This window comes from Heterodontus francisci, chromosome 10, assembly GCF_036365525.1.
Source record: "Heterodontus francisci isolate sHetFra1 chromosome 10, sHetFra1.hap1, whole genome shotgun sequence".
NCBI classification, from domain to species: Eukaryota; Metazoa; Chordata; class Chondrichthyes; order Heterodontiformes; family Heterodontidae; genus Heterodontus; species Heterodontus francisci.
This window is the reverse complement of record NC_090380.1, coordinates 60,625,948-60,640,299: the sequence shown is the minus strand read 5'-3', so window position 1 is coordinate 60,640,299 and position 14,352 is coordinate 60,625,948. Positions and strand designations below refer to the sequence as shown.

The 14,352-nt window shown below is 41.8% G+C and overlaps 1 protein-coding gene across 1 annotated transcript in view; it reads right to left on the bottom strand.

The window, feature by feature from the left end:
- Nucleotides 1-1,234: 1,234 nt before the first annotated feature.
- zgc:113337 (uncharacterized protein LOC503741 homolog) overlaps nt 1,235-14,352 on the bottom strand; it is a 73,896-nt gene continuing 60,778 nt past the window's right edge. Inside the window, exon 5 of the mRNA XM_068040600.1 lies at nt 1,235-2,957. Within this exon, the coding sequence (XP_067896701.1) occupies nt 2,936-2,957 (22 nt within the window). The 3' untranslated portion in view covers nt 1,235-2,935. The remainder of the gene's footprint in view (nt 2,958-14,352) is intronic.

Sequence of the window (14,352 nt, the reverse complement as noted above, 5' to 3'; positions counted from 1 at the left end):
TCCAGTCACTAAAACAGTTGTCTGTCATCACTTTGTCTCCTACAGCTAAGCCAATTTTGAATTCACCTTATCAAGTTACCCTGTATCCCATTTGCATTTGCTTTCTTGATAAGTCTCCCATGTGGGACCTTGTCAAAGGCTTTGCTGAAATCCATGTAAACTACATCAACTGCACTACCCTCATCTACACACCTGGTCACATGCTCAAAAAATTCAATCAAATTTGTTAGGCATGACCTCCCTCTGACAAAGCCATGCTGAATATTCCTAATCAAATTTTGCCTCTCCAAGTGGAGATAGATTCTCTGCTTCAGAATTTTCTCCAATAGTTTCCCTACCACTGACATGAGACTCGCTGTGCTCTACTGAGTTGATGCCTTTTTTTCTGCAGGGAAAGTGATGAATATGTTTCTCCTTGCAACAATGTGCACAACTGCTTGACTGAATTTGGAATTCATCATGAATTGTGGCTTGGAAGATTAGATGGTTTAAAAATCAGTCACAGAATATAGTGGCTATCTACAAGATGCACTGCAGCAACTCACCAAGGCTCCTTCGAAAGCAGCTCTCAACCAACAAACTCTACCACCTAGAAGGACAAGGGCAGCAAGCGCATGGGAGCACCACCATCTGCAAGTTCCCCTCCAAATCACACACCATCCTAACTTGGAAATATATTGCCATTCCTTCATCGTTACTGAGTTAATACCCTGGAACTCCCTTCCTAATAGCACTGTGGGAGTACCTTCATCACACAAACTGCAGCAGTTCAAGAATGTGGCTCACCACCACCTTCTCAAGGGAAATTAAGGATGGATAATAAATGCTGGCCTTGCCAGCAAAGCCCACATCTGTGAATGAACAAAATTAATTTTGATGGTGCCCCACCCATGTTTTAGGTGCGAAAAGGGCACCTAAATCTTGAATGTAATGGGCACAAAGTGTGCACTCATTAGAAGTCCATGCCCACCATATTGGAATAGGCTAAAAAATTGCATCCAAGGCCTATGCCTGAAACAAGCTCTTTGCATATTCAAATATGGGGCAAAACTTCTGTTTAAGGCCCCTGTGCAAAATTGGGATGTTCTAAATGCAGCCAGTGTTCTAGGCCATTAATTATGAAGGAATCCAGTCAAATAATTTCCATCCTCAGTACTTTGTTTGTTGTAACCTCAATTAAAGCAGCAAGGTACAGTGCAAAAGTCTTATATAAAAATGTTTATATGCAATTCAACATCAGTGCTTCTTCAAAACAACATATTCTCAAATTTAGAATCAACTTTTTTCAACACAAATACAGTTCCAAGAATCCATTTCAACAAGCCAGGCTAGTGGATTAATCATGTGTAGATTTTATATGTGCAAGATGAATAGTGGGGTAAGGTCACTGTAAGATTTTGAAATTTGCCATCGAACCTGATTACCATGATTATGATATTGAAATATAGTTTTGCCGACTCCTTTTGCCTACAGAATTTCTTTGCTATGAAATGTAGCGTGCTGCAAACTGGGTGCACAGGCTTACGAGATCCATTGAGTCTCCATGCACCAATGTAGATTTGCCATGGAATAACCATGATGCTGTTGGATTGTTGTAAAAACAGATTTGGTTTACTTATGCCCTTTAAGGGAGAAAACCTGCTATCTTTACCTGGTTTGGCCTATTTGTGACTTCAGTTCCACACCAATGTGGTTGACTTTTAACAGCCCTCTAAAATGGCCTCGCAAACCATTCCAGGACAACAAGGCATGGGCAATAAATGCTGGCATTTCCAGCAATGCTCACATCCCAAGAATGGATATAAAACCGAATTAAACTATGAAGTAAAATCTACTCCCAGGAAGAGAGGGAAATAATAGAGCCTCTGCTGCAGATTTCTCAGCAATGAGTTACAAAATGGCATATGCAGAGGATTGCAGAAGGCTGCCTCCTTGGCATCTAAATTTGGGCTTATAAAGCGTATTGACAAAATATACAAACTATCAGGTGTATGTCCATTTGTTAATATTAGCCCAATAGTCTAAAGATATGAATGCATGTTCCTCGTGGGGAGGGCTGCCCGTTATAGGAGATTATAGATGAAATGAGTTCACATGATTTTTCGACAAGTACATCCAGCTCACAGTGCAGTTTTGCAAAGTTGATATCAAACACTCAAAGCTTTCTCTTTTTGTATATTAGACATAACAATAAAAAAGAGGCAACTTGAACAAGATTTGAAGTGATTAAAGTTAAAAAGGTTACATAGCAGAAGTGTCTTTCCTGCATTAAATTGTAATTTTTTATATATATATAATCCAACTGCCAGAATAATAAAAGTTCATATTTCAGCTTACTGAATTAAATATGAGGCAAGACACAATCATGTGAAAAGCTGTGATATTATGTGAATTAATAATCAAGTATAGTCACATGAAATTAAAGCCATATATATTTGTGAAAGTAAATTCAAATATAATTCAAACATGTATAGCTTGTGAGTCCACAACAAAATCCTATCTTTCCAATATTTGTTAAGCATGGAAAACAGAGAACCAATGCCACCTCATTCAATTTTACATTTCAGTAGTAAATGAATTCTCAATGGCATTGTTTTTATGCTGTGTATTAACATACTAACATAAAATTCCTTATCCATTATTTTAAGTGAAGTGTTAACTGTTTAAAATTAATGAACAAATGGTAAAATGATGTTAAAAGGAATTTCATATGGTGCAAGAATTTGTATGCAACTAGCACAATATCATGTTTAATTCGAAATAGATAGTAATCTTGCCAGGGAATACTGTCTACACATAAAGCAGCAAGCATGTGGCCACATGACATGGTGCTGTTTCTTATAAATCTTGGTTTGGGGTCAAATTGCTTGTAGTTAGACGTTAAAGGTGGAAATGCTTCCTGAGTTGTCAACTGCTCTGCCACCGTCCAAGATGTTTAATTTCCAAATGAATAAGCCCTAGAAAACAAATGCCATGAATTACATATTGTAAATAAATAAATTCGAGAGACCAAAATGTAGTAATTATATATCATAATTTTATGTGTGGGATATCCATTCCCCTAAGGATCACCTGTAGTGTCAAAAAACTTTACTGACCTCACTAGTCACAGGGTGAGCCTTTCACTATGTGGTAACTTGCTGCCTGAGTCAGAAGGTGCAGGTTTTGACTGCCCCAGACAGCTCATTTGCATAATTATTCAAGCATGAAATACAAGCTTAAATGTCTTTTAAGGATGACACAATTGGTGGTAGGGGAAATTACATGTTAATTTTTTTAAAGAAGAGATTTAAAAGAGAATGTCACAATACAAGCCCAAACACTCCAAAAGCCATTCATGCCTTCCAACGCAGACCAATCAGAAATTTGTGTGGAACTAATTCTGCCTACCTTTGCTGTCCAGAATACATTTGTGTATGAAACTGGGCACAGATAACTGAGTACTTGGCACTAAAATCAGTCATAAAGAGTCTTAACATGTTATCTGTAACTGGCTATTCTGGTTCCAAAGGCTATAGCTGCAGTAATAGAGAAAAGTAGGCCACTACAGCATAACACTATTGAACAGTAACAGTACAATACTTCTCTAGGCCACTCCCCAAATCTCCCTTGGTGGACAGGACGATACCATGACCTAAATTACAGTAACTGGGATCACATAAATATGTGGGGACAATAAAGACATTTCAGTGGGGCTGGCTCCAAACTAATGGTTAGAATGTTAGACCAGCATAATACTGTGCTGGCAGAGGACAGAAGGCCCTAACAGGGCCAATATCTTTGTGGTAATTTTTTTGGCTTTCAATGGATCAATAAATTTCCCTTGAGATTGACTGACTACCTTTTGCTAGTAATGGTTGAGAGTTTTGTAAAGCCCTCACACCAGCTGGTAAGAATTCCCCATAGGCCTTTAAGGGTGGATTAGGTGGAATTCCCTGTTAACCTCCCAGACATGAACACACACCGTTTCACCACCCCCGTACCTCCCCCTCCCCCCTGTTGACATAGGATATGAAGGAAGAAGATGCATTCATGCCTCCTATTAAAAAATGATTAGGTGGAAGAAACAGGGTAGAATCCTGGTTGAATTGGATCGAGCCCCAAAATCCAGCCACAGGCGGACAACCCACCAACTATCTGCCTTGAATTGGAGTTTCAGGGCCTAGAACAAGAGGGACTAAAGTGAGCTGACCAATATTCTGCAACTACCCATTACCTGTCACTGTGTACACATACAATCCCTCTTTATATTTATTATTTAATGATTCACTCGACAAAAGCAGATCTGGTCAGTGAGTTATTTCCTTTCTTTTGAGTTTTGTGGATTTAAGGTTAGTTCTTCCCGTGTGCAACCATGATTTTTTTTTAAAGAAGCAAACTGATTTTCATCATTTGAACATGTTTTTCAAAGCATGTTTTTGCAGGATCCTGTAAGTAACAGGAAACTGTTCAGTTTCCTCATTCAGATGAATTAGGGGTTAGTGGGAATTCCAAAGAAAATTCAAGTCAATAACACCAGTACTAATCTGTATCAGCTTCCTCACCTCTGATAGGATCAAGACTGGAGCAATTTAACCCTTAGACTGCAACAATCAAGTGAAATTTTGTTTCCCTGGACTGGACAATTTCATACATTTTTAGTTCACACATGTGATGCTGACAAACATTGACAGTGAAATTTAATAAGGCCCAAAAACAGATGCAGGGATTGCAAAGCACAATTAACCCATGTCTGTTGCTTCTGATGTGGGCAGCATGCAAACTTCGTGCTGCCAGCTCTTTTAAACAGTTCCTGCATGCAGCCAGTGCTAAGTGCTCTGTTGAACGGCTACAAGCCTGACAGGCTAGCGACATTTAAAGCTAGCCTACGCTACTTAAAACCAAGCCTGCACCTCTTAAAACGGAGTTAGTGGAACTGGTTACAGAAGAGAATGTGAGCAAGAAAAACACTGAATGATAGCACAGCATGGCACAGACCCAGTTCGAAGATTTTCTGACACTGCACTAGAGGCCTTGGTCAAGGAGGTGCAGAGGGGGAAAACTGTCATCTATCACAGGGGGACAGGAGGCCCTGCAACTTCTCAGAAGCAGTGGGAGCAGATTGCTGTGGTGGTCAATGCCAGGAGTGTCACCCCACTCAAGGGCTTGGATGCAGCATCGAAAGAAATTCGATTACCTCACACGATAGTCAAGATCAGTGAATGTATCTTCAAATGTCATATCCTGCCAGCTACACCACTAGCCTCAGCCACTGCTCAATGCACCACACTCACCAATCACTCACCTAGAAACAATCTCTATCAATTAGGGCTCATACCTAACATTCATCCTCACTAACGTAGCACTGCTGCAAGCCACACACTCCTGTTTCACAGCTTGCACACTAGGCCAGCTATTCAGCCACAACAGCCATGTCAGCCAAACAGAATCACAGAATTGTTACAGCACAGAAGGAGCGCATTCGGCCCATTGTGTCTGCATCGGCTTTCCAAATGAGTAACTCATCCAGTGCCATTCCCCGTCTTTTCCCCGTAACCCTGCACATTCTTCCTTTTCAGATAATTATCCAATTCAATTGCTTCTGAATGCTTCAATTGAACCTGCCCCCACCATGCTCTCAGGCAGCGCGTTCCAGACCTTAACCACTCTCTGCATGAAAAACTTTTTCTTCATGTCGCTTTTGCTTCTTTTGCCAATTACTTTAAATCTGTGCCCTCTTGTTCTTGATCCTTTCACAAATGGGAACAGTTTCTCTCTATCTACTCTGTCCAAACACCTCATAATTATGAATACCTCTATCAAGTCACATCTCAGCCTTGTCTTTTCTAAGGAAAATAGTCCCAACTTCTCCAGTCTATCTTCATAACTGCAGTTCTTGATCCCTGGAAACATTCTTGTGAATCTTTTCTGTACTCTCTCCAATGCTTTCACATCTTTCCTTAAGTGTAGAGCCCAGAACTGAATGCAATACTCCAGCTGAGGTTGAACTGATGTCTTATACAAGTTCAATATAACCTCCTTGCTCTTGTAGTCTATGACCCTATTAATAAAGCCCAGGATACTGTTTGCTTTATTAACCGCTCTCTCAACCTGTCCTGCCAGCTTCAATGACTTATGCACATATAAACCCAGGTCCCTCTGCTCCTGAACCCAATTTAGAGTTGTATCCTTTATTTTATATTGTCTCTCCATTTTCTTCCTACCACAACATATCACTTCACATTTCCCTGCATTGAATTTCATCGTCCCTTGTCCACTCATTCCAACCACTTGTCTATTTCTTTTGAAGTTCTACACTATCCTCCTCACAGTTCACAATGCTTCCAAGTTTCATTTCATCTGCAAATTTTGAAATTGTGCCCTTTACACCAAGGTCTAGGTCATTAATATATATCAGGAAAAGCAAGGGCCCCTATAAGGACTCCTGGGGAACTCCACTACAAACCGTCCTCCAGCCTGAAAAACATTATTAACTTCTACTCTCTGTTTCCTGTCACTCGGCAATTTCATATCCATGTTGCTACTGTCCCTTTTATTCCATGAGCTATAACTTTGCTCACAAGTCTGTAATGTGGCATTGTATCAAATGCCTTCTGAAATTCCATGTACACCACATCAATAGCATTGACCTCATCAACTCTCTCTGTTATCTCTTCAAAAAACTCCAGCAAGTTAGTTAAACAGGAGTTGCCCTTGACAAATCTGTGCTGGCTTTCCTTAATTAACCCGCATTTATCCATATGACAATTAATTTTGTCCCGAATTATTGTTTCTAGAAGTTTCCCTACCAGCGAAGTTAAACTGACTGGCCTATAGTTGCTGAGCTTATCTTTACACCCTGTTTTGAACAAGGGTGTAAAGTTTGTAACTCTCCAGTCCTCTGGCACCACCCCTGGGTCTAAGGAAGACTGAAAAATTATGGCCAGTGCTTCCACAATTTCCACTCTTATTTCCCACATAATCCTTGGATACATCTTATCCGATCCTAATGCTTTATAACTTTAGATATAGACAGCTTATCTAATATCACCTCCTTATCAATTTTAAATCATTTTAGCATATTAATTACCTCCTTTTTTATTGTGGCCTGGGTAGCATCTTCTTCCTTAGTAAATACAGATGCAAAGTATTTATTTAGCACCTCAGCTATTCCCCCTGCCACCATCTGTAAATCCCCTTTTTGGTCCCTGATCAGCCCTACTCCTCCTTTTACCACTTGTTTACTGTTTATATGCCTTTGGGATTCCCTTTTATGTTAGCCACAAGATTGCATGACAAGGTGGTGCACAATCAGAGCCAGGAGCTCACCAGAGAGGGACAGCTGAGCCTGCATATCCATGGAAAAGACAATGCTCACCATCATTGGAGCATCCATAATTGAGGTCTTGGTCAGAAGCAGGGCTGAAAAGAATGAAGATGACCGGATCCTCATACCTAATCTTCCTTCACACATCCCACTTCCCCCTCATCCCACAATCACTTCTGATTTATAAGCTGCAGGTGGTGTAATCATACACCTCTTCCTTCCACCACCCCACACCACCCACCCACCGCCTCACCCCATCCCTACCCTTGTGCCTTTCTCTACTCAGACACCCAAGAACTGCCACCCAGCCAGGCAGAGGTAGAAGAGAAGGAGAAACAGAAAGGGAAGAACAGCAGGAAGACAGTGATGAGAAAGAAACAATGTTACTCACTCCCACACTTGGAGCCGCCAACGTGGATACAAACACAGTGTGTATTTTAGATGATTGCTTAGAGCTGGTAAGACACTGGGTGCAAGTGTCCTGCAGGGGACAAACATACAAACATACGAATTAGGAGCAGGAGTAGGCCACTCGGCCCCTCAAGCCTGCTCCGCCATTCAACATGATCACGGCTGATCTGATTGTAACCTCAACTCCACATTCCCGCCTACCCCCAATAACCTTTCACCCCCTTGTTTATCAAAAATCTATCTACCTCTGCCTTAAAAATATTTAAGGACTCTGCCTTTTGAGGAAGAGAGTTCCAAAGACTCATGACCATATGAGAGAAAAAAAATTCTCCTCATCTCTGTCTTAAATGGGCAACCCCTTATTTTTAAACAGTGACCCTTAGTTCTAGATTCTCCCACAAGAGGACACATCCTTTCCAAATCCACCCTGTCGAGACCCCGCAGGATTTTATGTTTCAATCAAGTCACCTCTTACTCTTCTAAACTCCAGCAGATACAAGCCTAGCCAGCCCATACTTTCCTCATAAGACAATCCGCTCATTCCAGGTATAAGCCTAGTAAACATTCTCTGAACTGCTTCCAACACATTTACATCTTCCCTAAATAAGGCGACCAATACTGTACACAGTACTCCAGATGTGGTCTCACCAATGCCCTGTATAACTGTAGCATAACCTCCCTACTTTTGCATTCAATTCTCCTTGCAATGAAAAATAACATTCTATTAGCTTTCCTAATTACTTGCTGTACCTGCATACTAACCTTTTGCGATTCATGCACGAGGACACCCAGATCCCTCTGCATCTCAGAGCTCTGCAATCTCTCACCATTTAGATAATATGCTTCTTTTTTATTCTTCCTGCCAAAATGGACAATTTCACATGTTCCCACATTATAATCCATTTGCCAGATCTTTGCCCACTCACTTAACCTATCTATATTCCTTTGTAGCCTCCTTATGTCCTCTTCACAACTTACTTTCCGACCTATCTTTGTGTCATCGGCAAATTTAGCAACCATACCTTTGTTCTCTTCATCCCAAGTCATTTATATAAATTGTAAAAAGTTGATGCCCCAGCATTGATCCCTATGGCACAACACTCGTTATATCTTGCCAACCAGAAAATGACCTATTTATGCCTACTCTCTGTTTAATGTTAGTTAGCCAGTCTTCTATCTATGCCAATATGTTACCCCCTACACCATCAGCTTTTATTTTCTGCAATAACCTTTGATGTGGCACCTTATCAAATGCCTTCTGGAAATCTCAAGTACAGTACATCCACCGGTTCCCCTTTATCCACAGCATATATTACTTCTTCAAAGAACGCCAATAAATTGGATAAACATGATATCCCTTTCACAAAACCATGTTGACTCTACCTGATTACCTTTAATTTTTCTAAGTGCCCTGCTATAACGTCTTTAGTAATAGCTTCTAATATTTTCCCTATGACTGATGTTAAGCTAACTGGGCTGTAGTTTCCTGCTTTCTGTCTCCCTCCCTTTTTGAATAAAGAAGTTACATTCACTATTTTCCAATTTAATGGAACCTTCCCCAAATCTAGGGAATTTTGGAAAATAAAACCAATCTCACAAGGTGCCAGCTCACTGGAGGGCAAGGCTGCACACAAGTCTTGCTGCTGAGGACTCAGGTAAGGACTACAATGGGACAGTCTACAGAAAAAGGCTTCTGGATATGCACACTGAAATGCTTGATGCACAGACAGGACTGCCAGAATGCCTGTGCTCATTGTCAAGGAGCATGGAGGAGTCCAGCATCAACGTGGCACAGAGTTTTGTGCAGAGCTTGGAGCCCATCCTTTCCAGCGTGGATGTGATGGCCAACTCCACGAGAACACTTGCAGGCCCGACCATGATGCAGTGTCTGATGGCTGATGTCTCAGCTTCTCACTGAAGCACAAGCAGGTCACCCAACACCTGAGTGCTGCAGTGGAATCTCAGACTGCTCATTAATGCTCAGCCTGCTGTATTCATCGCTGTGAATACTAGTGTTCAAAGGGGCCTGCAGCATTACAGCAATCAGTCCCCTAACACATCATCAGGATTTCTGAGACATCATCCCAGAGAATTGGCAATGGCTGCTGTCCTCTCTCAGAGTGACAGCGTTCATCCTCCCACCACTGCCACTCTACCAGTGCCCTTACTGTTGCTTGCCAGCCAGCCAGCCAAGACCGCTGCCACCCGTCGAGGTGGTACAGTCTGAAGCTGGGTCTTCCTGTGCCAGAGCTGGTCTGGGAAGAACCCTTGAAGTAAGAACCAAGGCTTCACCACTTGTCACACCAGTCCCTGTCGATTTCAGCAACTTTAAATATGACAGTACAAACCACCAAATACTTCTATTAACTCAGCAGAAACCAGCAGAAATCAATCATCAACTAATCTGAGAGTAGTTGATGATCATTTTAATTTTTTTTATTAATTTGTGAGATGTGTCATTGACAAGACCAGATGTTGCTCATCTGCAACAGTGCTGGTGAGGGGAACTTCTTCCACTTGCTGAACACGTGTTCAGCTGTGGGATGTTAAAAGAGGGCATTAGATGGAATGTTCAGGTAAAAAATGGCACCGCTGATGTCAAATCAGTGTTACGTGCTGACTGACATCATGATCTGCCTACTCTGCATACTTTCGGTGCAAGTGGAATACTCTCCACTTCCCTGCTTGAGTGCAGCTCCAACAACACTCAAGAAGCTCGACACCATCCAGGATAAAACAGCCGGCTTGACTAGCACCCCATCCACCACCATTTGTCAGTCCTTGCCAGGCACTTGTACAGATAAGGAGGGTACACCACCTTAAGCATTCACTCCCTCCACCACTGACGCGCAGTGGCAGCAGTGTGTACCATAGACAAAATGCACTGCAACAACTCACTGTGCCTCCTTCAACAGTACCTTCCAAACCCACGACCTCTACCACCTAGAAGAACAAGGGCAGCAGATGCCTCAGATAACCAACACCTGCAAGTTCCCCTCCAAGTCATACACCATCCTGATTTGGAAATATATTGCCGTTCCTCCACTGTCACTGGATCAAAATCCTGGAACTCTCCCTAACAGCACCGTGGGTATACCCACACTAAACAGACTGAGCAGTTCAAGAAGGCAGCTCACCATCTTCTCAAGGGCAATTAGGGATGGGCAACAAATGCTAGCCTTGCCAGCGACAACTGCATCCCATGAAATGTATTTAAAAAAACTTCCTATTTGCTAGGTATGACTCCAACCAGTGGAGAGCTTTTCTCTTGATTACCATTCAATTCAATTTTGTGAGGGCTCCTTGATGCTACACTCGGTCAAATGTTGTCTTGAAGTCAAGGGCAGTCGCTCTCAGCTCTTTTCTCCATGTTTGGACTAAGGCTATAAAGTGGGTCTGGAGCAGAGTTTTGATAAATATTATGCTGATGGAGGCTCCTATTTCCAAAAGGATGCTCATTCACATTGTCAAGACAAGATGGTATTTTTAGCAGTTTACAACAATATTTTTGGACATCTATTTGTGAGGTACTTCTCAAGATCTTTCCAGCACAGTAACCTTACCAGGGTCTACTGGCGCAGTTTCTTTTGGAATTGATATGGCTACTCCAGTACAGTTTCTGGTCAATGGTAGTCCCCAGGATGTTAATAGTAGGGTTTCAGCGATCGTAATTCCATTGAATGTCAAGGGGAGATGGTTAGATTCTCTTTTGTTTGAGATGTCATTGCCTGGGAATTGTGTGGCGTGAATGTTACTTGCCACTTATTACCCCAAGCCTGGATATTGTCCAGGTCTTGCTACATTTCTACATGGACTGCTTCAATATCTGAGGAGTCGCGAATGGTGCTGAACATTGTGCAATCATCAGCGAACATCCCCACTTCTGAACTTATGATTGAAGGAAGGTCATTGATGAAGCAGCTGAAGATGGTTGGGCCTAGGATACTACCTTGAGGAACTCCTGCAGTGATGTCCTGCAGCTGAGATGATTGACCTCCAACAAGCACAACCATCTTTCTTTGCACAATGTATGGTTCCAACCAGCAGAGAGTTTTCCTCCTGATTCCAATTGACTCCAATTTTGCTAGGGGTCCTTGATGCCATACCGGTCAAATGTTGCCTTGATGTCAAGGGCAGTCACTCTCACCTCACCTCTTGAATTCAACTCTTTGTCCATGTTTGAACCAAGGTTGTAATGAGGTCAGGAACTAAGCAAGTGCCGCTTGATAGCACTGTCAATGACACTGTCCATCACTTTACTGATGATCGAAAGTAGACTGATGGGGCGGTAATTGGCCAGGTTGGATTTGTCCTGCTTTTTGTGTACAGGACATACCTGGGAAATTTTCCACATTGCAGGGTAGATGCCAGTGTTGTAGTTGTACTGGAACAACTTGGCTAGGGGCGGAGCAAGTTCTGGAGCACAGGTCTTCAGTACTATTGCCGGAATGTTGTCAGGTCCAGTAGCCTTTTCAGTATCCAGTGCCTTCAGTCATTTCTTGATATCACGTGGAGTGAATTGAATTGGCTGAAGACTAGCATCTGTAATGCTGGGATCTTCAGGAGGATGCCGAGATGGAACATCCACTTGGCATTTCTGACTGAAGATTGCTGCAAATGCGCTGGGCTCCCCCATCATTGAGAATGGGGATATTTGTGGAGCTCCAGTTAGTTGTTTAATTGTCCACCACCATTCATGACTGGATGTGGCAGGACTGCAGAGCTTAGATCTGATCTGTTGGTTGCTCGAAGAACTGATATCAGGTGGACAAAAAGGCTAATGGAGTGGTAGCCAAGAAGACTAAAAACAGGGGAGTCTGAGAAGATGGCGCAATGACATGATATCATACTTAGAAACCATATAGGTGAGAACAGCAAGGGATAGAGAAAAATGGGAAAGGCATGAGGAGGGCTACTATCCTGCAGTGGATGAACACGGTCTAAATGATGAAATGATGATAAAGAATAAACTTGTCTTTCAATTCATAGAATCATTGAAACAGCGTAGCCATCGGCCAGTCAGCCCATTAAGTTTACTCCAGTGCTTTTCTCCATGTAAGTCATTTTCTCACATTCCATTCTCCTGGTGGCACCCTATAGTGTTTATTATTTGTGTTTTAAGCAACTATCTAATTTCCTTTTAAAATAATTAATATGGACTCTGCCTGAACAATGATACCATATTTTAGTACTAATAGACAACCAATTAATCAATGGTGGGTGGAGGAGTACAGCAGATCCAGTTGGGATGTGGCTAACAGTTATAACACTAAAAAGTTGCAATTAAATGTACTTACCAAATGACTACACCCACACTCTGCTCACCTCATGAGCAGCAGCCCATAACACTTCTTGTAATTCACTCTAACATATTCTCAGGAATTGATCTGAAGTTAAAAAAAAAGTTCTGCTTTCTTAAAATAATTCTGAATTTGCATTTAGGGTTTTAACTTTTGGCAGATACTCAAATATACCACATGGAGTCACAAGGAGATTGCAGTAAGGCTGGGAAATATGAAGCAAAAGTACTGAGTGACAGAAGCAAATAACAATTGCAGGAGTACTAATCTTTCTGAAACCAATGCATTACTGAAGCCCAGTCACTGTTATGTAGGTGGAACACAATGTATACCTAAATTTAAACTTATGCTGATGAGCATAAACTCACTTCTGGTGAGCCAGAAAAGGTGACATATTCTCACTAACTGGCTACCAGAATACCAGAGTCACAGCTGCCTTGCCCACCCCTACCAAAGCCCCACTGTGGCTCTTATTGAGTCTGTATCTGTTATTATAAAGGTAGATATGATCGAACATGGCCAAAGTATGTGGTCACATCAGCCATGGCTCAGTGGTAGCTTTCTTGACTTTGAGTCAGGAGATTGTGGGTTCAAGTCCCACTCCTAAGCCCATAATTGAAAGTGATACTCCCAATGCAGTATAGAGGGGGTACTGTACTGTTGGAGATGCTGTTTTTTGGATCAGATATTAAATCAAGGCCCTGTCTGTTGCAGGAGGACATAAAATATCCCATAACATTATTCAAAGAGCAGGGGAGTTGTCCCTGCTGTCCTGGCCAATATCTATCCTTTAACAAACATCAATCACTAGGGCAGATTATCTGATTACAAAAGCAAAATACTGAAAATCTGAAATAAAAACAAAAAAATGCTGGAAATACTCAGCAGGTCTGGCAGCAAATGTGGAGAAAGAAACAGAGTTAACATTTCAGGTCGATGACCCTTCACGAGAACTAGCTGATTACTTCTTTCTCTCTCTTCCCAGATGCTGCCTGGCCTACTGACTTTCCATCATTTTCAGTTTTTATTTCAGATTTCCAGCATCTGTAGTATTTTGTTTTTGTGCCTGATCATTATCTCATTGCTGTTTATGGGGGCTTGCTTTGTGCAAATTGGCTGCCATGTTTCCTACATTACAATAGTGACTATACTTCAAAAGTACTTATTGGCTGTAAAGTGTTTTGGGATGTCCTGAGGTTGTGAAAGTGCTATATGAACGCAAGTTTTTCTTTATTATTTCTGCTTTTACTGGCAGCAACAGGACTCAGTAGCAACAGTGGCTCTTGGCAGAGCGTGAAGTGGAACTGATTGGCTGCCATACTGAGATTTGGGTAG